At 45.1% G+C, this 23,019-nt stretch overlaps 1 protein-coding gene across 1 annotated transcript in view; it reads left to right on the top strand.

The window, feature by feature from the left end:
* MPL (MPL proto-oncogene, thrombopoietin receptor) overlaps positions 1–23,019 on the top strand; it is a 285,621-nt gene that overhangs the window by 200,271 nt on the left and 62,331 nt on the right. Inside the window, exon 9 of the mRNA XM_078673533.1 lies at positions 12,251–12,410. Coding sequence (XP_078529659.1) covers positions 12,251–12,410 — 160 coding nt within the window. The remainder of the gene's footprint in view (positions 1–12,250; positions 12,411–23,019) is intronic.

Here is a 23,019-nt window from a genome sequence, read left to right as displayed (position 1 = left end):
GTACAGAATCAGGTAATCCGACACATCGACAACTTCTCTCTATTGGATGACTGCCAATCGGTATTCAGAACAGGCCACAGCACGGAAACAGCAATCCTTCACATAGTCGATGATGCACTTCAAGCAATAGATCACAACCAATCTTGTCTACTCATCCTCCTAGACTTGTCATCAGCGTTTGATACAGTTAACCACGAAAAACTTCTAAACAGACTTCACGACAGGATGGGAATTTCCGGCACTGTACTGGAATGGTTCAAATCATTCTTACAGAATAGAACTTAGAGATTCCTAGTAAACCAATCTCTTTCTCCTTCATGCCCAAACACAATTGGAGTACCCCAAGGATCTACTCTATCTCCTTCACTGTTTAACTTATACATCAAACCCCTTACAGAAATCCTGCAAAATTCTAAAAAATACTACCATATGTACGAGGACGACACGCAACTTTACATCAAGATTGCATCACAGGAAGACACAACCATTATGAATGAGGCCCTAAAAATTACGCTAAAATAGCTAACTAGCATTCATCTCAAGCTAAACGCAAATAAAACAGAATACTTACTCATCGCACCACAAAAGAATCAAGCAGAAGTGAAGGAATGGTCCAAAATGATCAAAGCGTTAAACTGCACCCCGACTCTAGTTGAGTCAGCGAAATCTCTCGTAATCACACTGGATGAACACCTTGATATGAAAACCCACATTAAAGTAATGGCAAAAAACGTACGCTTTCATCTAAACTACTTAAGAAAAATGAAGTCATTTTTATTGGAGAATGACCTAAAACTATCTGTGCAATCACTGGTTATCTCAAGAATTGAATATGGGTGCACAACGCTAGCAGGTCTTCCAAAAATTTCCATAGCTCCCCTAAAAGCATGCCTCAATGCAGCGGCAAGACTTATTACAGGATCGAGGAAATTTGACCACATCTCCCCTCACCTGAAAGCTTTAAACTGGCTACCCTACGAAGCTAGAATACAGCTATAAATGACATGCATCACCCATAAAGCGATTCATCACAACACACCGAGATATCTTGCCCAGAAAATAGAAATTTCAAGAGGAAACAGACCTGCCCAGAGTGCCAATTTTCTGCTGCTGAGACCTCCAATCTTCAGGAAGAAAAAAACCTATGAGAGAGCGTTCTCTGGTGCAGCCCCCAGAATCTGGAACTCTCTTCCTACGAACATCAGAAAAATTTCGAACACTGCATCATTTAGGAAGGAAACTAAGATCTTTCTCATGAGCAAATTCCTCCCATAGGTAGGCAATTCACCATCTGAGACTTAACAGTGAGGGTCTAATAGATAACAAAATGGTAAATATATAGAAAATGACCCACGCTAAGAGGACACTGGCGGATGGCAAGAGACAAACCAAGAGCTGGGAGAAAACAATCAGCTACTACCTCAGAACAGTTTTATTCGTGTCTTGTTATCTTGTAGCAGTCTTTTATCTTTTCCTTATATTATCGACCTATAGACTAGGTTGGAAGTATTACCAACTAATGTTTTCAATCTTATTGCTTTTTATATACATTGCTGTTTTTATCCTACGCCATGTGATGTTAAGCGCTCTGATACCCAAAGGTCTAGTTCGTGCTATAGAAAACTGTTTATAAAAAAATAAATAAATAAGGCCCTCGAAGAGAGGGCTGGTCTAGACGAGGTGGTCCTCAAATGGTTCTCCTCATTCCTCCACAACTGCTTCCAAAGAATCAAAATCAAAAGCTTTGAGTCCGACCTCCATCCCGTCAACAGTGGAGTTCCCAAAGGATCAGTGCTCTCCCCTCAACTCTTCATCATCTACATGGAACCCCTCACCACCCTTCTCAGAAAAGCTAACATCCCTTTCCACTTATATGCTGACAATACTCAAATGTACCTGGAAATCTCGTCGGCCAAAGACATTCAAAAACGTAATGAGTCACTAATAGAAGTGCAACTGTGGCTGTCCAATAATCACTTAAAACTAAACCCGGACAAAACTGAACTCCTCCTCATTTCGAACAAAGAAGAAAATCCACAAATGGTCGAGTGGATAAAAGCCATTGATGCGCTCAACGGGAACCTCACCCTGGCTGATTCTGTTAAATCTTTAGGCATTACACTAGAATCAAAACTGGACATGACCACGCACATTAAGATCTAAGCGAAGAATGCCTTCCTCAACCTTAAGCTTCTAAACAAAATAAAACCTTTTATCCCACCCAAAGATCTTAAGCAAGCCACCCAAGCATTGGTGCTGTCAAGACTAGACTATGGAAACGCAGTCCTTTCCGGAATAGCTAAAACACATCTTGCTCCTCTGAAAACAACTCTCAATACGGCTGCCAGAATGGTCACTGGAGTAAAGAAATTTGATCATATCTCTCCTGCTCTCAAAGAACTCAAGTGGCTTCCTATAGAACTGCGGGCGAACTTCAGAACAGCCTGTCTCACCCACAAAGCCCTTCTTATAGGCAAACCCGAATATCTGGCGGCCAAACTCAAAAAAGCTGACCAGAACAAGACCCTCAGAAGCTCCAACATCTTACTTCTCATCCCGCAAAAATCACGAAAACAGAAAACCGCCGCCAGCGTGCCTAAAATCTGGAACTCTATTCCCCTTCACATCAGAACTATTCCGTCCTTCGCTAAATTCACTAGTCAACTCAAAATCCTTTTCCTTGACCGATCCCTGATGAACAGATAGGAGCAGCTGGAACCTTGAGATTCACACTTCCATCTCCGGATTCTATGTTATTCAAGATCTTGATATGGACCCTCCACCGCTTTGTCACTGTGATTTTTATTGCTGAACTGTTTTGCCTTACTGCACTTTGTGCTGCTATCTTTTTTCCTCTGCTATGTAACCGATGTGAAGCGCTCCGATAACCTCCGGTCAGGCTAGCACTATATAAAACTTCTTAAATAAATATGAATAAATAAACCTGGTGTGAATTGGAACCAGAGTCTAATGTGATTGATAGACGAAGTCTGACAGTGGGAGTTGAAGTCTGTTCTGGTGTAGGCCAGACCACCCCCCAAGTCCAATGTGATTGATAGACAGAGTCTGACACTGGGACCATTCCCCCTAGGGCTCATTCTACCCATAAATAAGGGGTATCTATGGCATTTCTAGGAAATATACCATTAGATGATATCTGTAAAGCAGCTACATGGTCTACACCACACACACATTTACAAAACACTACTGTGTAGATGTGCAGGCAAAACAACTAGCTACTGTGGGCCAGGCTGTACTCAAAACATTATTTCAAACTACTGCAACAGATACGGGTGGTCGCCGCTAAGGGAGAAAACTGCTGTGCAATCGATGCAATAGTGTGTGGTCTGCAGCCCATATGCCTCAAACGGAAAATGCTACTTACCAGTATGCATCTGTTCTTGGCATGTAGGGCTGCAGAACCACACACGCCCACCCGCCTCCCCGGCTACCTATATCTGTTCCAGTAATATCTCTATTAAATACCCAATACATGGACATCCTTATCTATACTCATACAACTCCATCATTTGCCCAATGGCGAAAACAATCTGAAGATGGAGTCGATGTCCATACGCACTACGATCTACAGGAGGAGTTATCCAACAGACAAAGACTCTTCCAAGACAAAAACAAAGTGTAATCATCCGGGCCCACCAGCAGATGGTAGTCTATGCAATAGTGTGTGGTTCTGCAGCCCTACATGCCAAGAACAGATGCATACTGGTAAGTAGCATTTTCCTTCTTATACAGCTAGTGATGGGGGGGCCTGGTAGACTAGCATTCTGTTTTGTTTGCTAGGTTTTGAGTATGCATTATCAGTGTGGTCTGGGAACAGCGGATCTTAGGAATGGCGATTATCATGGGTAGGTGGGGCCAAACACTGAATGCCTCCACCTTCAGTAGGTATATTACTTTCCGTCACCCAGAGACCGACACAATCCACTCTACAGTGGAAGAGCTATTTTATAGCCAGTTCAAGACATTCATTCACAAAATGCTCATGTTTCTCCAGTGTCTTTTAGAAGTTAATGGCGCTGCTGAGGAGCTCTAAGGCTTCAAGCACATTCATGCCTGGAAGGTTGCACCAAGAAGACTTGCTGCATCTATTTAAACATGTAGGAACCCAATGGCATCTGATCGCTTCCTTCTCTTGGTCTTTTTTCCCCTTTGGAACATCCTAGGATCTCTTCCTCATGTTCAGCACAGACAACCAGCAGCTCCAAGCAAGCTGATGACAAGACCATCTACACAAGGCATCGTGTGCTGGTGTAGAGTGATATGATTGTTTAATCTTCAATAATCCACATGCAGTCTCACCTAATTGTTCTTCTTTCTATCCACTGCAACTGAGAAGATGTACGTGCTGTAAAACTCCCAAATGATCCCTGAGTTGAGGTTTTACATTTTTCTCTGTACATCCTCTGTTCCTTAGGATGCGAGGAATATGGACTTTTCTTTGAAGGGGGAATGACATTCTTCCAGCAGAGGATGTATTCCACTTCTTTGTCCCTTCCCATATCCCACTGGCATGCTGCAAAGACATCGGTTTGGTTTGAACGGATGCATGTCAGGGTCTTCTTGGAGTCTTTGGCATTGGGAAGCTGTTGAAGTTTATTTGCCTTGGGTTAAGTTGGTAACTCTCAAGCAGAGCTATGCAGCTTGACCCCTGTGGCCTTCAGTTACATCTAGGCTAGATTGTGCCTACCAGACAGTGAGACTTTGGCAACTTTCACAGTTATAAATTCTTCCCATTGGAACCAGTGAACGCCTCACCAGGGCGGTGATGACGTCGGATCAAAAACAAGGGTGAAAGAAAAGACCGGAACCAAAAAATCAGGATACAAAAGAATCGGGGTCATAAGCATCAGGCATGGAACAGGTAATAATGATGCGTGATGGATTAGGTAAACAATAGGATCGGATAAGAAACTATGATAGGTTAGTGATCTGGGAAACAAAAAAGGGGCTATTGGGAATTTCTCCCATAAATAAAAAGAACAAAGCACAACTGAGTATATGATGCAACAAGGGCATCTACAGGGATTTAAAACATCAATGAAATTAATATTGGATAAAATTAAATTGTTATCTATTATGAATGACAAAAAAATAAGAAAATATGTTCCCAAAAGTTATTTTTCTGGTATTAATCTCCTAAAATTACCATCAAAGCAATTATTGATGGTAGTTTCTTGTGGAGCTCCATCAGGAATGACCTCAGCTGGTGACCTCCATCTCTAACTGGCTCCCGCCGGTAGGACCTGGAATCAGTTGTGTTCATGGCAGAGTGAGCCTGAGCCACAGGTACAGTCATGTTCCAATCATGTTAGTGAGTGCAGCACCACAGATGGCTATGTATATCCTTTAAAGGCCAGATGTACGAAGCCATTTAGCATTTCTTATGGCAGTGCAATAGAGTTACCAGCTGAGCTGCGAAGTGCATGTTCTTAAGGTTTTTTTTTATTGCATTATGTACAGTCTGGATATCACTAAACACCTTTTTTATCACCATTTTATCTTTACTTTTTTTGTACATGTTGTAGTTGTTTATCTTATACCGTGTGTAATGCAGGTTTAAAATTATGACTTACATAGTCACAGTGCTTTCTGGCACAGGCTGTGTCGTCGTAGCTCTAAAAATACACACATTTTTATTCTCCACTGCACCAGCAAAGATTTAATTCTGTGACTCTCTGGTTACACACAGACCTCTGTAGTGCATTAACTTATAGAGATTTCATAATGTACTATAGTGTAATTCTCACTAATCAACTTAACTTTTTTAATGTATTTCTCATGTAAGCTGCACTTTTTTTAAATGTAGATACCAGAAAGTGAAAGAACAAAAATGTTTAAGAATATTTAGTTTTTTGCAACACCTTTGACTCCGCCCCCACTGACCTCGCCCACACCCTCACTGAACCCGCCCCATTGCAAGCAGCATCTCAGTTCCCATACTTTCTTAATGCACTTCGACCTCTGTTTGTGCTCTTCTTTTATCAACAAAAAATCTAAGGCAAGTGAGGCCAGCCCCTGCTTGACCCATCAGATTGTTCCCAGTTGCTTGACACAGAGATTCACATTTTAACAGTGTTTGCCAGATTCTGTCCCTATTCCGCAGAGAGCGACTCCCTTAACTAGTCCTATCGGCGTGGTCCTGGAGATGGCCCTTAAGGGGTTCTATTTGCGAGCGGTCCTGTATATGGCCCTTAAGTGGTTCTCTGGGCGGGTGGTCCTGGAGATGGCCCTTAATTGATTCTCTTGGTGGAGTGGTCCTGGAGATGGCCCTTAAGTGGTTCTCTTGGCGGGTGGTCCTGGAGATGGCCCTTAGGTGATTATCCTGGTGTAGTGGTCCTGGAGATGGCCCTTAAGGGGTTCTCTTGACAGATGGTCCTGGAGATGGTGGAGATACACAAAGGTCACTTGGAAAAACCTTACACAGCCATGTTGGCTTTCAGATCAGTAAAGCGTGGTGAACCTAAGCGCTCCTTGCTCAGCGCTATACTGTTTGATATCTAAGCAGGCCCCCTTGCACGGTTAGTGAGATCATTTGACCTCAGACTTATGACACATGTTGATGATACAGAGCTGGTGATTCGACTAGATGACAGAGCGGAGGCCTCATTAAACACCATTTTAAAGAAGTGTTAACAGCAGTGACACGAATGGCAAGACATTAAAGTTAACCAGTGACAGGTCAGAAACATTGTTTTTCAGAAGCACCAAGACATTCAGAATGGTGGCCCGCCCCAGCTCCTGTGTCAGGTTAAGACGTTTAGGTTCTACCATTGATAACATCCTGGCTTCTACACCACATATCTCCTAGTTGTCATTCTCTCCCTCCATTTGAGGGATTTGGAGATTTGTCATTTCCTTCCTCTGCAGCGTATAAAGACTCTGACCAAGGACAGTATGCTTTCGTGACTTGATTAATTTAATGTGTTTAATCTACGCGTTCTTAAGTCTCTACAATACAAATGACAACTTCTTCAGAATCTGGCTGCGCAGGGTGACACAGGACTGGCCAGAATGTACCTTGCGTTGGCAGGCTTGCACCGGCTGTCAGGTCACAAGCGTATTTAGTTTAAGGCCCTGTGTATAACTGACCCAGTCCTCTGGCCTTTTTTATAAAGAAGGGCAAATTTCCACACAGGAAAATGTCCTATATACAAGGTCACTGTAATGATGGGGTAGAGGAGGACCAAAGTATGTGTCAGGATTGACTAAATTATGCAACTATAAAAGGCAAATTAAGCAGCATAATGCGGCACATTTTGGGATAGTAGTACTTCATTATTTTTTCATTTTTACGCCTGATAACATTGTCTGAGAAAAGAGTTCACCTAAATTAGGGCCAATTTAACACCGAAATACAGCAACAAGCTGAAGGATGAGCAGACAACCTTTTTGAAAAGCCTTCTGGTGTACACCTAAAGTCGCCTTATGTTTTGGAACTTTTGATCCGTTTGAGCTAGAATCAATTTTTTTTTGTTAAAATCTGCAGATGATGCATTATGTGGGCAATGGAACATATCCATAATTATGTGAAAATCGTCTTACTCTACTGCAGCATTGTTTACCATCCCAAGCTCTCATGATCAGTCTGGATATTGATTTCTCCAAGAACTCATTTATTATGCATGAACATCTATTCCTAAGGGGTTAATTCATGAAGTTCATATGCCCGACTTTATGTCAAAGATGGCATTCGTAAACACCTTTGAGGTATAAATAGGCCTTTACTTGCTATGGCAAAGCCAAGTGTGGTTCGGTGCACTTCGACTACCTACTTGCCCGACGCAGTTCGCTACAGCAAGTGCCGAAGGAAGCCGACTGTCCAGCTGTCGCACTGATCAGGAAGCTGCCCTCCTCTGCCGAGATATCCAGCACAAGTGTTTCTGACTTCCCTTGAGGGGTGTTGGGAAATCGAGTCCTGAGACTGAGATACCAGACCTCCTTCATTCTAAGGTATGGAGCTGATTAGAACCTAGAGAAACCTTTGGCAGTTCTTGGCAAAACTAACCCTATGCTAATGACAAACACTTACTTCTTCCCTCATACTAGACTTTGGTTAGGTACATTGGGGTAGGCGTATTTTAGAAGCACCAGTTAAGTATTTTAGCCTGTGTTATTTATGTATGTATTTTTATATGGCTTAGAAACCATACAATGCTATTACAGTATTAGTTCATATTACTGTTTACGCTGTACACATTATACCTTGCATTCTGTCTAACGATTGTAGCAGTTCACTTCTCTTACATGAGAAAGAAGACTGTTCAATAAACCCTTTTTATTGAAACGCCCGTCTCTCTATTTCTGTGCACCATCTGTAGAAACGTAGCATGCACGATTGACTGAGTAAAATAGTTACCGTATCTATTGTTTCCACGACTCTGAAGATACGTTTTATTCTTGGGGAAACAAATGTTTATGCGGTTGTCAGAAACTAATCCCTTCTTGTGTATTCGAGAACGTTTCTAGTGACCTCTGAGCTAGCTGGCACTCACTATTAAGTTTAGTATTTTCGATAGAGACCTACTGACCTCAGTCCTATGTCAAATCTATAGGATATATTATTCCAATGCGCAGAGCCTATTGGAAATATAGGAACTACACTACACCAGCTGGGCATGTTATCTCTTATGATCTGTGGAGTTAATGTCCCATACTGTATTTGCTGGGCACCTTACCTCTCATGATCTGTGGGTCAATGTCCAACGCTGTATCTGCTGGGCACGTTACCTCCCATGATCTGTGGGTTAATGTCCCATACTGTACCAGTGGGGCACGTTATCTCTCATGATCTGTGGGTTAATTGCCCATGATGTATCTGCTGGTCACATTAACTCTCATGATTTGTGGGTTAATGTCTAATGCTGAACCAGCTGGGCATGTTATCTGTCATGATCTATGGAGTTAATGTCCCCTACTGTGTCTGCTTCACATGTTACCTCTCATGATCCATGGATTATTGTCCCATGCTGTATCTGCTGGGCATTTTAGCTCTACCTATCTAATGAGCATGTTAGTTCTCTGTATACGCTGAGCATGTTGGTTCTCTGTATCTGCTGAGCATGTTAGTTCTCTGTATCTCCTGAGCATGTTAGTTCTCTGCATCTTCTGAGCATGTTAGTCCTCGGTATTTGCTGAGCATGTTAGTTCTCTGTATCTGCTGAGCATATTAGTTCTCTGTATCTGCTGAGCATGTTTGTTCTCTGCCTCTCCTGAGCATGTTACCTCTCTGCATCTCTGAGTATGTTAGGTTTATGTATCTGCTGAACTTCTTTGTATCACCTGAGCATCTTAGCTCTCTCGATCTGCTGGACATTTTAGTTCTCTGTATCTGATAAGCATGTTAGTTCTCTACATCTCCTGAGCATGTTGGTTTTCTGTATCTGCTGGGCAGATTACTTTTCTCTGCATCTCCTGAGCATGTTAGTTCTCTGCATCTCCTGAGCATGTTAGATTTATGTATCTGCTAAACTTCTTTGTATCAGCTGAGCATCTTAGCTCTCTTTATCTGCTGAGCATTTTAGTTCTCTCTATCTGATAAGCATGTTCGTTCTCTGCATCTTCTGAGCATGTTGGTTTTCTGTATCTGATGAGCTTGTTAGTTCTCAAAATCTCCTGACCATGTTAGTTCTCTGTATCTGCAAAGCGTTTGTTACTTCTCTGCATCTCGTGAGTATGTGAGTTCTCTGCATCTCTTGACCATGTTAGTTCTCTTTATCTGCTGCGCATGTTAGCTTTCTGTATCTGCTGAGCATAATAGTTATTTGTATTTGCTGAGCATGGCATCTTTGTGTGACTACTGAGCCTCTTAGCTTTCTCTATCGGCTGAGCATGTTAGCTCTCTGTATCTTGCTGAGCATGTTAGCTCTCTGTATCTGCTCAGCATCTTAGCTCTCTCTATCTGCTGAACATGTTAGTTCTCTGTATCTGCTGAGGTTGTTAGTTCTCTGTAGCTCCTGAGCAAGTGTGTTCTCTGTATCTGCTGAGCATCTTAGTTCTCTCTATCTGCTGAGCGTGTCAGCTCTCCCTATCTGCTGTGCATGTTAGTTCTCTGTATCTGCTGGGCATGTTAGTTCTCTGTATCACCTGAGAATGTTAGTTCTCTGTATCACCTGAGCATGTTAGCTCTCTCCATCTGCTGAGCATGTTAGTTCCCTGTATCTGCTGAGCATGCACGTTCTTTCTATCTGCTGAGCATGTCAGCTCTCTCTATCTGCTGTGCATGCTAGTTCCCTGTATCTGTTGAGCATGTGATATCTCTGTATCTTACGGAGCATGTTATCTCTCTCTATCTGCTCAGCATCTTAGCTCTCTCTATCTGCTGAACATGTTAGTGTTCTGTATCTGCTGAGGTTGTTAGTTCTTTGTATCTGCTGAGCATGTGTGTTCTCTGTATCTACTGAGCATCTTAGCTCTCTATATCTGCTGAACATGTTAGTTTTCTTTATCTCCCGAGCATGTTTGTTCTCTGTATCACCTGAGCATGTTAGCTCTCCGAGTCTGCTTAGCACAATAGTTCTTTGTATCTGCAGAGCATGTTACTTCTCTATATCTCCTGAGCATGTTAGTTCCCTGGATCTGTTGAGCATCTAATTTCTCTGTATCTTGCTGAGCATGGTAGGTCTCTGTATCTGCTCAGCATCTTAGCTCTCTCTATCTGCAGAACATGTTAGTTCTCTGTATCTGCTTAGGTTGTTAGTTCTCTGTATCTGCTGGACATCTTAGTTCTCTCTATCTACTGAACATCTTAGCTCTCTCTATCATCTGAGCATGTCAGCTATATCTATCTGCTATGCATATTAGTTCTCTATAACTCCAGAGCATGTTAGTTCCCTGTATGTGTTGAGCATGTGATTTCTCTGTATCTTGCTGAGAATGTTAGCTCTCTGTATCTGCTGATCATCTTAGCGCCCTCTATCTGCTGAACATCTTTACATCTGTATCTGCTGAGGTTGTTAGTTATTTGTATCTGCTGAGCATGTGCGTTCCCTGTATCTGCTGAGCATCTTAGTTCTCTCTATCTGCTGAGCATCTTAGCTCTCTTTATCGGCTCAGCATATTAGCTCTCTCTATCTGCTGAACATGTTAGTTCTCTGTATCTGCTGAGGATGTTATTTCTTGGCATCTGCTGAGCATGTGTGTTCTCTGTATCTGCTGAGCATCTTAGTTCTCTCTATCTGCTGAGCATCTTAGCTCTCTCTATCTGCTGAGCGTGTCAGCTCTATCTGCTGAACATGTTAGTTCTCTGTATCTGCTGAGGTTGTTAGTTCTCTGTATCTGCTGAGCATGTTAGTTCTCTGTATCGCTTGAGAATGTTAGTTCTCTGTATCACCTGAGCATGTTAGCTTTCTCTATCTGCTGAACATGTTAGTTCGCTGTATCACCTGAGCATGTCAGCTCTCTCTATCTGCTGAACATGTTAGTTCTCTGTATCTGCTGTACATGTGTGTTCTCCTTATCTACTGAACCTGTCAGCTCTCTCTATTTGCGGTGCATGTTAGTTCCCTGTATCTGTTGAGCATGTAACTTCTCTATATCTTGCAGAGCATGTTAGCTCTCTCCATCTGCTCAGCATCTTAGCTCTCTCTGTCTGCTGTGCATCTTAGCTCTATCTATATGCTGAACATGTTAGTTCTCTGTATCTGCTGAGGTTGTTAGTCCTTTGTATCTGCTGAGCATGTACGTTCTCTATATCTACTGAGCATCTTAGCTCTCTCTATCTGCTGAACATGTTAGTTAGCTTTATCTAATGAGCATGTTAGTTCTCTGTATCACCTGCTTAGCACGATAGTTCTTTGTACCTGTGAAGCATGTTAGTTCTCTATATCTCCTGAGCATGTTAGTTCTCTGTATCACCTGAGCATGGTAGCTCTCTGTATCGGCTTAGAACAATAGTTCTTTGTATCTGGGGAGCATGTTAGTTCCCTTCATCTCCTGAGCATGTTAGTTCTCTGTATCACCTGAGCATCTTAGCTCTCTCTATCTGCTGAGCGTGTCAGCTCGCTCTAGCTGTGGAGCATGTTAATTTTCTGTATCTGCTTAGCATGATAGTTCTTTGTATCTGCTGAGAATGTTAGTTCACTCTATCTGTTGAGCACGTAATTACTCTGTATCTTACGGAGCATGTTAGCTCTCTCTACTTGCTGAGCATCTTAGCTCTCTGTATTTGGACAGGGTGTTATTTATCATGAAATTTCCATAAATTTGTTATCTTCATTTCTTGGTTGTGTAGACTCTGATAGTCCGACATGGAGCAAACAGTGCAACCATTGACCTGCGCTATGGAACTCAGTACTCTGTTCAGATGCGATCGAAGCCGGATGGGAAGCAGTACAAGGGGTTTTGGAGCACCTGGTCGGATGTGCTTGACGTCACTGTGCCCATGTATGAGGGTGAGTTCTATGTGACAGCAGCGGTCTGAAAGGCTGTTGGTGCTCGGCTTGAGTTCCTTTTTGTTGCCGTGCCATTCTGCAACAGGGACTCCTGTTTATGGTATGTTATGGCTCGTTTAAGGCACACATGTGCCCCTAAGGATGGTCATCTTGGGTTCAGAAAAAGAGTACTCTACTGCTGTCATCAGAGATTTTCCTCACATCTTTACTTCTACCCAGTGTTTAATTTGTAAATCATGTGTGTGGGGGCACTGCCACTCCTGGAATTGCCCACAACCAGCACTGGTAGTGCTCACTATCTCCAGGTCTCAGCTCTTCAGTTACTACTATATAACCATGTCATATTTGGCTGCCATAAGGGTGACACTGCTTCTTCAACTTATTCTCACAGTCAATAGTCTCATATTCAAAATTTCCTGTGTAAATGGCTGCCTGTCGGTATAGTGCAAGCCATAGATTGGGTGAATGGGTTGATGGTCCGATAAGGAGAAAGATAGAGTTTGTTGACTTGGTTCCCTTGTACTGTGTGGTGGAAGTCAGAGTTTGTGTGACTAGTTCCTTTCTCCGGTATGGTGCAAGTCAGAACGTCTGTGAATAGTTCCCTAGTCTGGTATGGTACAATTCAGAGCTTGCATGAATTGTTTCCCTGTCCTGTACGGTGTAAGCAAGAGCTTGAGAGAAGGGTTGCCATGTACTGTATGGTGCAAGCCTGAGCTTGTGTGAATAGTTCCCTTGTTCTGTATGGTGCATGTAGGAACATGTGTGAACGGTCCCCTTGTCCTATATGGTGCAAGTCACAGCCTGTGCGAATAGTTCCCTTGTCCAGTATGGTGCAAGCCTGATCTGTGTGAAGGATTTTCTTTTCAGGTGTGGTGTAGGCCGCAGTGTGCATTAATGGTTCCCTTGTCAGGTATGGTGCTAGCCAGAGCTGGCATGAATGGTCACCTGATCTAGTATGGTTTAAGCTGGAGCTTGTGTGAATGGTTCTCTTGTCCTGTACAGTGCAAGCAGGAGCTTGAGTATAGGGTTGCCTTGTCCGGTATGGTGCAAGACAGATTTCAGTGTATAGTTCCCTTGTCCTGTATTGTGCAAGTCAGAACTTCCATGAATAGTTCTCTTGACAGGTATGGTGCAAGTCAGAGCTTCCGTGAATAGTTCCCTACTCCGGTACTGTGCAAGTCAGGGCTTTCATGAATTGTTTCCTTGTCCTGTACGGTGCAAGCAGGAGCTTGAGTGAAGGGTTGCCCTGTCTTGTACGGTGCAAGGCAGAGTTTGTGTGAAAGGTTCCCTTGTTCGGTATGGTGCATTCAGGATCATGTGTGAATGATTCTCTTGTCATGTGTGGTGCAAGTCATAAACTGCATGAATAGTTCTCTTGTCCTGTATGGTGCAAGCCTGAACTTCCATCATAGATTCCTGTGACTGGCATGCTGCATTCCAGAACGTGTGTTAATGATTTTCTTTTCAGGTGTGGTGCAGGCCGGAGCATGAGTGAATGATTCCCTTACCAGGTATGGTGCTAGCCGGAGCTGGCATGAATGGTCACCTGTTCTGATATGGTTGAAGCTGTAGCTTGTGTGAATGTTTCCCTTGTCCTATACAGTGCAAGCAGGAGCTTGTGCAAATTGTCACCTTGTCTGCTAATCTTCAACCCAGAGCTTGTGTGAATGGCTCACGTATTCAAGCAGGAGAGGTATGGTGCTAGCCGGAGCTTGTGTCATTGTTTCCCTTGACTGGTATGGTGCATGCCAAAGCTTGTGCAAGCAGCTGCCTGGTTCAATAAGGTGTAAGAAGGAGAGTATAAATTGTTCCAGCAGTCAGGTATGGTGCGTGCCAGAGCTTGTGTCATTGGTTCCCTTGTCAGGCATGGTGCATGCCGGAGCTTGTCATTGGTTCCTTTAACTGGTATGGTCCATCCCAGAGCTTCTGTCATTGGTTCGCTTTTCAGGTATGGTGCTAGCCAGAGCGTGTGTCATTGGTTCCCTCCCTTGCCAGGTATGGTGCATGTCAGAGTTTGGGTCATTGGTTACCTTGTCAGGTATGGTGCATCCCAAAGCTTGTGTGAATGGCTCCCTTGTCAGGTATGGTGCTAGCCAGAACTTGTGTCATTGGTTCCCCTGTCAGGTATGGTGCTAGCCAGAGCTTCTGTCATTGGCTTCCTTGTCAGGTATGGTGATAGCCGGAGCTTGTGTCATTGGTTCACCTGTCAGGTATTGTGCTTGCCGGAGCTTGTGTCATTGGTTCCCCTGTCAGGTATGGTGCATCCCAAAGCTTGTGTGAATGGCTCCCTTGTCAGGTATGGTGCAAGCCAGAGCTTGTGCCATTGGTTCCCTTGTCAGGTATGGTGCTAGCCAGAGCTTGTGTTATTAGTTGCCCTGTCAGGTATGGTGCTAGCGGTCTGAAAGGCTGTTGGTGCTCGGCTTGAGTTCCTTTTTGTTGCCGTGCCATTCTGCAACAGGGACTCCTGTTTATGGTATGTTATGGCTCGTTTAAGGCACACATGTGCCCCTAAGGATGGTCATCATGGGTTCAGAAAAAGAGTACTCTACTGCTGTCATCAGAGATTTTCCTCACATCTTTACTTCTACCCAGTGTTTAATTTGTAAATCATGTGTGTGGGGGCACTGCCACTCCTGGAATTGCCCACAACCAGCACTGGTAGTGCTCACTATCTCCAGGTCTCAGCTCTTCAGTTACTACTATATAACCATGTCATATTTGGCTGCCATAAGGGTGACACTGCTTCTTCAACTTATTCTCACAGTCAATAGTCTCATATTCAAAATTTCCTGTGTAAATGGCTGCCTGTCGGTATAGTGCAAGCCATAGATTGGGTGAATGGGTTGATGGTCCGATAAGGAGAAAGATAGAGTTTGTTGACTTGGTTCCCTTGTACTGTGTGGTGGAAGTCAGAGTTTGTGTGACTAGTTCCTTTCTCCGGTATGGTGCAAGTCAGAACGTCTGTGAATAGTTCCCTAGTCTGGTATGGTACAATTCAGAGCTTGCATGAATTGTTTCCCTGTCCTGTACGGTGTAAGCAAGAGCTTGAGAGAAGGGTTGCCATGTACTGTATGGTGCAAGCCTGAGCTTGTGTGAATAGTTCCCTTGTTCTGTATGGTGCATGTAGGAACATGTGTGAACGGTCCCCTTGTCCTATATGGTGCAAGTCACAGCCTGTGCGAATAGTTCCCTTGTCCAGTATGGTGCAAGCCTGATCTGTGTGAAGGATTTTCTTTTCAGGTGTGGTGTAGGCCGCAGTGTGCATTAATGGTTCCCTTGTCAGGTATGGTGCTAGCCAGAGCTGGCATGAATGGTCACCTGATCTAGTATGGTTTAAGCTGGAGCTTGTGTGAATGGTTCTCTTGTCCTGTACAGTGCAAGCAGGAGCTTGAGTATAGGGTTGCCTTGTCCGGTATGGTGCAAGACAGATTTCAGTGTATAGTTCCCTTGTCCTGTATTGTGCAAGTCAGAACTTCCATGAATAGTTCTCTTGACAGGTATGGTGCAAGTCAGAGCTTCCGTGAATAGTTCCCTACTCCGGTACTGTGCAAGTCAGGGCTTTCATGAATTGTTTCCTTGTCCTGTACGGTGCAAGCAGGAGCTTGAGTGAAGGGTTGCCCTGTCTTGTACGGTGCAAGGCAGAGTTTGTGTGAAAGGTTCCCTTGTTCGGTATGGTGCATTCAGGATCATGTGTGAATGATTCTCTTGTCATGTGTGGTGCAAGTCATAAACTGCATGAATAGTTCTCTTGTCCTGTATGGTGCAAGCCTGAACTTCCATCATAGATTCCTGTGACTGGCATGCTGCATTCCAGAACGTGTGTTAATGATTTTCTTTTCAGGTGTGGTGCAGGCCGGAGCATGAGTGAATGATTCCCTTACCAGGTATGGTGCTAGCCGGAGCTGGCATGAATGGTCACCTGTTCTGATATGGTTGAAGCTGTAGCTTGTGTGAATGTTTCCCTTGTCCTATACAGTGCAAGCAGGAGCTTGTGCAAATTGTCACCTTGTCTGCTAATCTTCAACCCAGAGCTTGTGTGAATGGCTCACGTATTCAAGCAGGAGAGGTATGGTGCTAGCCGGAGCTTGTGTCATTGTTTCCCTTGACTGGTATGGTGCATGCCAAAGCTTGTGCAAGCAGCTGCCTGGTTCAATAAGGTGTAAGAAGGAGAGTATAAATTGTTCCAGCAGTCAGGTATGGTGCGTGCCAGAGCTTGTGTCATTGGTTCCCTTGTCAGGCATGGTGCATGCCGGAGCTTGTCATTGGTTCCTTTAACTGGTATGGTCCATCCCAGAGCTTCTGTCATTGGTTCGCTTTTCAGGTATGGTGCTAGCCAGAGCGTGTGTCATTGGTTCCCTCCCTTGCCAGGTATGGTGCATGTCAGAGTTTGGGTCATTGGTTACCTTGTCAGGTATGGTGCATCCCAAAGCTTGTGTGAATGGCTCCCTTGTCAGGTATGGTGCTAGCCAGAACTTGTGTCATTGGTTCCCCTGTCAGGTATGGTGCTAGCCAGAGCTTCTGTCATTGGCTTCCTTGTCAGGTATGGTGATAGCCGGAGCTTGTGTCATTGGTTCACCTGTCAGGTATTGTGCTTGCCGGAGCTTGTGTCATTGGTTCCCCTGTCAGGTATGGTGCATCCCAAAGCTTGTGTGAATGGCTCCCTTGTCAGGTATGGTGCAAGCCAGAGCTTGTGCCATTGGTTCCCTTGTCAGGTATGGTGCTAGCCAGAGCTTGCGTTATTAGTTGCCCTGTCAGGTATGGTGCTAGCGGTCTGAAAGGCTGTTGGTGCTCGGCTTGAGTTCCTTTTTGTTGCCGTGCCATTCTGCAACAGGGACTCCTGTTTATGGTATGTTATGGCTCGTTTAAGGCACACATGTGCCCCTAAGGATGGTCATCATGGGTTCAGAAAAAGAGTACTCTACTGCTGTCATCAGAGATTTTCCTCACATCTTTACTTCTACCCAGTGTTTAATTTGTAAATCATGTGTGTGGGGGCACTGCCACTCCTGGAATTGCCCACAACCAGCACTGGTAGTGCTCACTATCTCCAGGTCTCAGCTCTTCAGTTACTACTATATAACCATGTCATATTTGGCTGCCATAAGGGTGACACTGCTTCTTCAACTTATTCTCACAGTCACTAGTCTCATATTCAAAATTTCCTGTGTAAATGGCTGCCTGTCGGTATAGTGCAAGCCATAGATTGGGTGAATGGGTTGATGGTCCGATAAGGAGAAAGATAGAGTTTGTTGACTTGGTTCCCTTGTACTGTGTGGTGGAAGTCAGAGTTTGTGTGACTAGTTCCTTTCTCCGGTATGGTGCAAGTCAGAACGTCTGTGAATAGTTCCCTAGTCTGGTATGGTACAATTCAGAGCTTGCATGAATTGTTTCCCTGTCCTGTACGGTGTAAGCAAGAGCTTGAGAGAAGGGTTGCCATGTACTGTATGGTGCAAGCCTGAGCTTGTGTGAATAGTTCCCTTGTTCTGTATGGTGCATGTAGGAACATGTGTGAACGGTTCCCTTGTCCTATATGGTGCAAGTCACAGCCTGTGCGAATAGTTCCCTTGTCCAGTATGGTGCAAGCCTGATCTGTGTGAAGGATTTTCTTTTCAGGTGTGGTGTAGGCCGCAGTGTGCATTAATGGTTCCCTTGTCAGGTATGGTGCTAGCCAGAGCTGGCATGAATGGTCACCTGATCTAGTATGGTTTAAGCTGGAGCTTGTGTGAATGGTTCTCTTGTCCTGTACAGTGCAAGCAGGAGCTTGAGTATAGGGTTGCCTTGTCCGGTATGGTGCAAGACAGATTTCAGTGTATAGTTCCCTTGTCCTGTATTGTGCAAGTCAGAACTTCCATGAATAGTTCTCTTGACAGGTATGGTGCAAGTCAGAGCTTCCGTGAATAGTTCCCTAGTCCGGTACGGTGCAAGTCAGGGCTTTCATGAATTGTTTCCTTGTCCTGTACGGTGCAAGCAGGAGCTTGAGTGAAGGGTTGCCCTGTCTTGTACGGTGCAAGGCAGAGTTTGTGTGAAAGGTTCCCTTGTTCGGTATGGTGCATTCAGGATCATGTGTGAATGATTCTCTTGTCATGTGTGGTGCAAGTCATAAACTGCATGAATAGTTCTCTTGTCCTGTATGGTGCAAGCCTGAACTTCCATCATAGATTCCTGTGACTGGCATGCTGCATTCCAGAACGTGTGTTAATGATTTTCTTTTCAGGTGTGGTGCAGGCCGGAGCATGAGTGAATGATTCCCTTACCAGGTATGGTGCTAGCCGGAGCTGGCATGAATGGTCACCTGTTCTGATATGGTTGAAGCTGTAGCTTGTGTGAATGTTTCCCTTGTCCTATACAGTGCAAGCAGGAGCTTGTGCAAATTGTCACCTTGTCTGCTAATCTTCAACCCAGAGCTTGTGTGAATGGCTCACGTATTCAAGCAGGAGAGGTATGGTGCTAGCCGGAGCTTGTGTCATTGTTTCCCTTGACTGGTATGGTGCATGCCAAAGCTTGTGCAAGCAGCTGCCTGGTTCAATAAGGTGCAAGAAGGAGAGTATAAATTGTTCCAGCAGTCAGGTATGGTGCGTGCCAGAGCTTGTGTCATTGGTTCCCTTGTCAGACATGGTGCATGCCGGAGCTTGTCATTGGTTCCTTTAACTGGTATGGTCCATCCCAGAGCTTCTGTCATTGGTTCGCTTTTCAGGTATGGTGCTAGCCAGAGCGTGTGTCATTGGTTCCCTCCCTTGCCAGGTATGGTGCATGTCAGAGTTTGGGTCATTGGTTACCTTGTCAGGTATGGTGCATCCCAAAGCTTGTGTGAATGGCTCCCTTGTCAGGTATGGTGCTAGCCAGAACTTGTGTCATTGGTTCCCCTGTCAGGTATGGTGCTAGCCAGAGCTTCTGTCATTGGCTTCCTTGTCAGGTATGGTGATAGCCGGAGCTTGTGTCATTGGTTCACCTGTCAGGTATTGTGCTTGCCGGAGCTTGTGTCATTGGTTCCCCTGTCAGGTATGGTGCATCCCAAAGCTTGTGTGAATGGCTCCCTTGTCAGGTATGGTGCAAGCCAGAGCTTGTGCCATTGGTTCCCTTGTCAGGTATGGTGCTAGCCAGAGCTTGTGTTATTAGTTGCCCTGTCAGGTATGGTGCTAGCCAGAGCTGTGTCATTGGTTGCCCTGTCAGGTATGGTGCTAGCCAGAGCTTCTGTCATTGGCTTCCTTGTCAGGTATGGTGATAGTCGGAGCTTGTGTCATTGGTTCACCTGTCAGGTATTGTGCTTGCCGGAGCTTGGTCATTGGTTCCCTTGTCAGGTATGGTGAAAGCCAGAGCTTGTGTCATTGGTTCCCTTGTCAGGTATGGTGCATGCCATAGCTTGTGTCATTGGTTCCCTTGTCAGGTATGGTCCATGCCGGAGCTTGTGTCATTGGTTCCCTTGTCAGGCATGGTGCATGCCAAAGCTTATGTGAATGGCTTCCTTGTCAGGTATGGTGCTAGCTGGAGCTTGTGTCATTGGTTCCCTTGACTGGTATGGTGCATGCCGGAGCTTGTGTCATTGGTTCCCTTTCAGGTATGGTACATGCAAGAGCTTGTGTCATTGGTTCCCTGTCAGGTATGGTGCTAGCTGGAGTTTGTGTCATTGGTTCCCCTGTCAGGTACGGTGAATGCCAAAGCTTGTGTGAATGGCTCCCTTGTCAGGTATGGTGGTAGCCGGTGCTTGTGTCATTGGTTCCCTTTCCTGGTATTGTGCTTGCCGGAGCTTGTGTCATTGGTATCCCTGTCAGGTATGGTGGTAGCCGGAGCTTGTGTCATGGGTTCTCTTGACTGGTATGGTGCTAGCTGAAGCTTGTGTCATTGGTTCCCTTGACTGGTATGGTACATGCCAGAGCTTGTGCAAAAGGTTCCCTTGTTCAATAAGGTGCAAGCAGGAGAGTATGAATGATTCCCTTGTCAAGTATGGTGCATGCCAGAGCTAATGTCATTGGTTTCCTTGACTGGTATGGTGAAAGGCTACTTTGTCAGGAATGGTGTAAAGTGGAGCTTTCATGAATAGTTTCTTTGTCGTGTATGGTGCAAGCTACAGCTTGTTGGATGGTTCCCTTGACTGATACAGTGCAAGCCAGAGCTTCCGTGAAAAATGTCCTTGTCCGTTATGATGCGAGCTAGGGTATTTGTGAATGGTTCCATAGTGGTGCTAGCTGGAGCTTTCATAATTGGTCTCCTTCTCTGGTAAGATCAAAACCGGAGCTTGCATGTCAGACTGCAGTCAGCTACTCCTAGGGTAAGTAATCCCTCGTACAGGTCATAAATGATCAGTTTATCTCTAATCGCAGCGTGTAGTCAGGGCAGCATCTGCTACTCCTAGGGTAAGTAATCCCTCGTACAGGTCATAAATGATCAGTGTATCTCTAATCGCAGCATGTAGTCAGGGCAGCATCTGCTACTCCTAAGGTAGGTAATCCCTCGTACAGGTCATAAATAATCAGTGTATCTCTAATTGCAGCGTGCAGTCAGGGTAACATCTGCTACTCCTAGGGTAAGTAATTCCTCGTACAGGTCATAAATAATCAGTGTATCACAAATCGCAGCCTGCAGACAAGGTAGCAGCTTCTACCTCTAGGAAAAAAAATTGCCTCTTCAAGGTGCTAAGTGATCGGTGTATCTCTAATCGTAGTATCGAGTCAGGAGTGTCAGCTACTACCCTTAAGGTAAGTATTGGTCTCCTCCAGCTCATAAATGATCGGTGTATCTCTAATCGCATTGTGCAGTCAGTGTAGCAACTGCTACCCTTAGGATAAAAAATGCCTTTCTCCAGGCCACAAATGATTGGTGTATCTCTAACTGCAGCGTGATGTCAGGGTGCAGTTGCTACCCTTAGGATAAATAATGCCTTCCTCCAGGTCATCAAATCAAATTAAACAGCATATGTAAAGCGCAACTCTGTCACCCCTAGGGATATCTAGGGGAAAAAATTGCCTTTTCAAGGTGCTAAGTGATCGGTGTATCTCTAATCGTAGTATCGAGTCAGGAGTGTCAGCTACTACCCTTAGGATAAATAATGCCATCCTCCAGGTCATAAATGATCAGTGTATCTCTAATCGAGCATGGGGTCAGGGTAGCAGCTGCTACCCTTAGGATAAACAGTGCATTCCTACAGGCCACAAATGATCGGTGTATATCTAATTGCAGCGTGCAGTCAGGGGAGCAGCTGCTACCCTTAGGATAAATAATGCCTTCCTCCAGGTCATCAAATCAAATTAAACAGCCGATGTAAAGCGCAACTCTGTCACCCCTAGGGATATCTGGGCGCTGAGTCTCCATCGAAAAGCCAGGTCTTGAGTCTCTTTCTGAGGTCTGCCAGTGAGGAGGCAGTGCGGAGCTCGAGGGGGAGGTCGTTCCAGGTCTCGGCAGCGATGTGGGAGAAGGAGTGGTCACCACTGTGATGGATGCAGGGTGTGTGTGCATGGGCGAGTGAAGAGGAGCACAAGTGTCTAAGGGTTGGTGAAACTTTAGCTAATGGTTCATTTAGGAAGGTCCTAGGTCATGGAGGCTTTGTAGGCATGCGTGAGGACCTTGAACTGGCATCTCTTCTGCATGGGGACCCAGTGGAGGTCTCTCCGGCGGGGGCGCTGTGGGTTTGTTTGGAGAGATCCAGGACGAGTCTGGCTGCAGCATTCTGTATTGTCTGGAGTCTTCTGAGGAGCTGGGTAGAGATGTTGACTTAGAGCGCGTTGCTGTAGTATAGGCAGCTGGTGATGAGGGCCTGAGTGACGGTCTTTCTGGTGTTGGTTGGGATCCATCTGAAGATTCTTCGAAGCATGCAAAGTGTGTGGAAGCAGGAGGAGGCAACTGCGTTGACTTGTCATTTCATGGTCACCGGATGGTGCAGAGATTGCGTGCATGCTTGGTCGGTGTGGGTGTATGTCCGAGTTCTGAAGGCCACCAGCTGTGGTCCCATGCAGAGGTGTTATTCCCAAAGATCAATACTTCAGTTTTGCCGGCGTTGAGTTGGAGGCAGATGTTTCTCATCCATTTACCTACATTGGTCATAGCACTGCAGAAGTTGGTTTGGAGTTGTAGAAGGGATGCAGGCAGGGGTGCGTAGGTGCCCCGGAGTGGATGGAAGACATGATGGCTGAGGTGGTCAGGGCAGAAAGCAAGGGAAGGCATGGCTTGGCAGTTCGGGCTGGAATGTTCCCATGAGGCACAGGGTCAGACTGATTTGCATATAGCCATGTCTGAACTGGGGTGGCAGAGTGGGCTAAAGAACGGTGCTGGATTAAACCCAGATCTTTTGACTGGGTGTGAGTGTTTGATTGGTTCAGATGCTCCGTCCATTGCCACCCCCTTTTGTACCGCTTTTGGCCGCCATAAGTGTGGCAGGGTATGCTCAGACGTGAGTCCCTTGCTCACTTTGCCACTGGATTCAAGCAAGCCGGGCTGAAGACGGCTGTAATGCCAGAAACCGGTCCTCGGAAGCTTGTTTCCGGTCCAGGGAAGGCATGGCTTGGCCGTTTGGGCTGGACTGTTCCCATGAGGCACAGGGTCAGACTGATTTGCATATAGCCATGTCTGAACTGGGGTGGCAGAGTGGACTGAAGAATGGTGATGGATTAAACCCAGA

The sequence above is a fragment of the Lissotriton helveticus genome, chromosome 1_2 (assembly GCF_964261635.1).
Source record: "Lissotriton helveticus chromosome 1_2, aLisHel1.1, whole genome shotgun sequence".
NCBI classification, from domain to species: domain Eukaryota; kingdom Metazoa; phylum Chordata; class Amphibia; order Caudata; family Salamandridae; genus Lissotriton; species Lissotriton helveticus.
The sequence above is the reverse complement of the archived record's forward strand: the minus strand, read 5'-3'. Positions and strand labels throughout refer to the sequence as shown.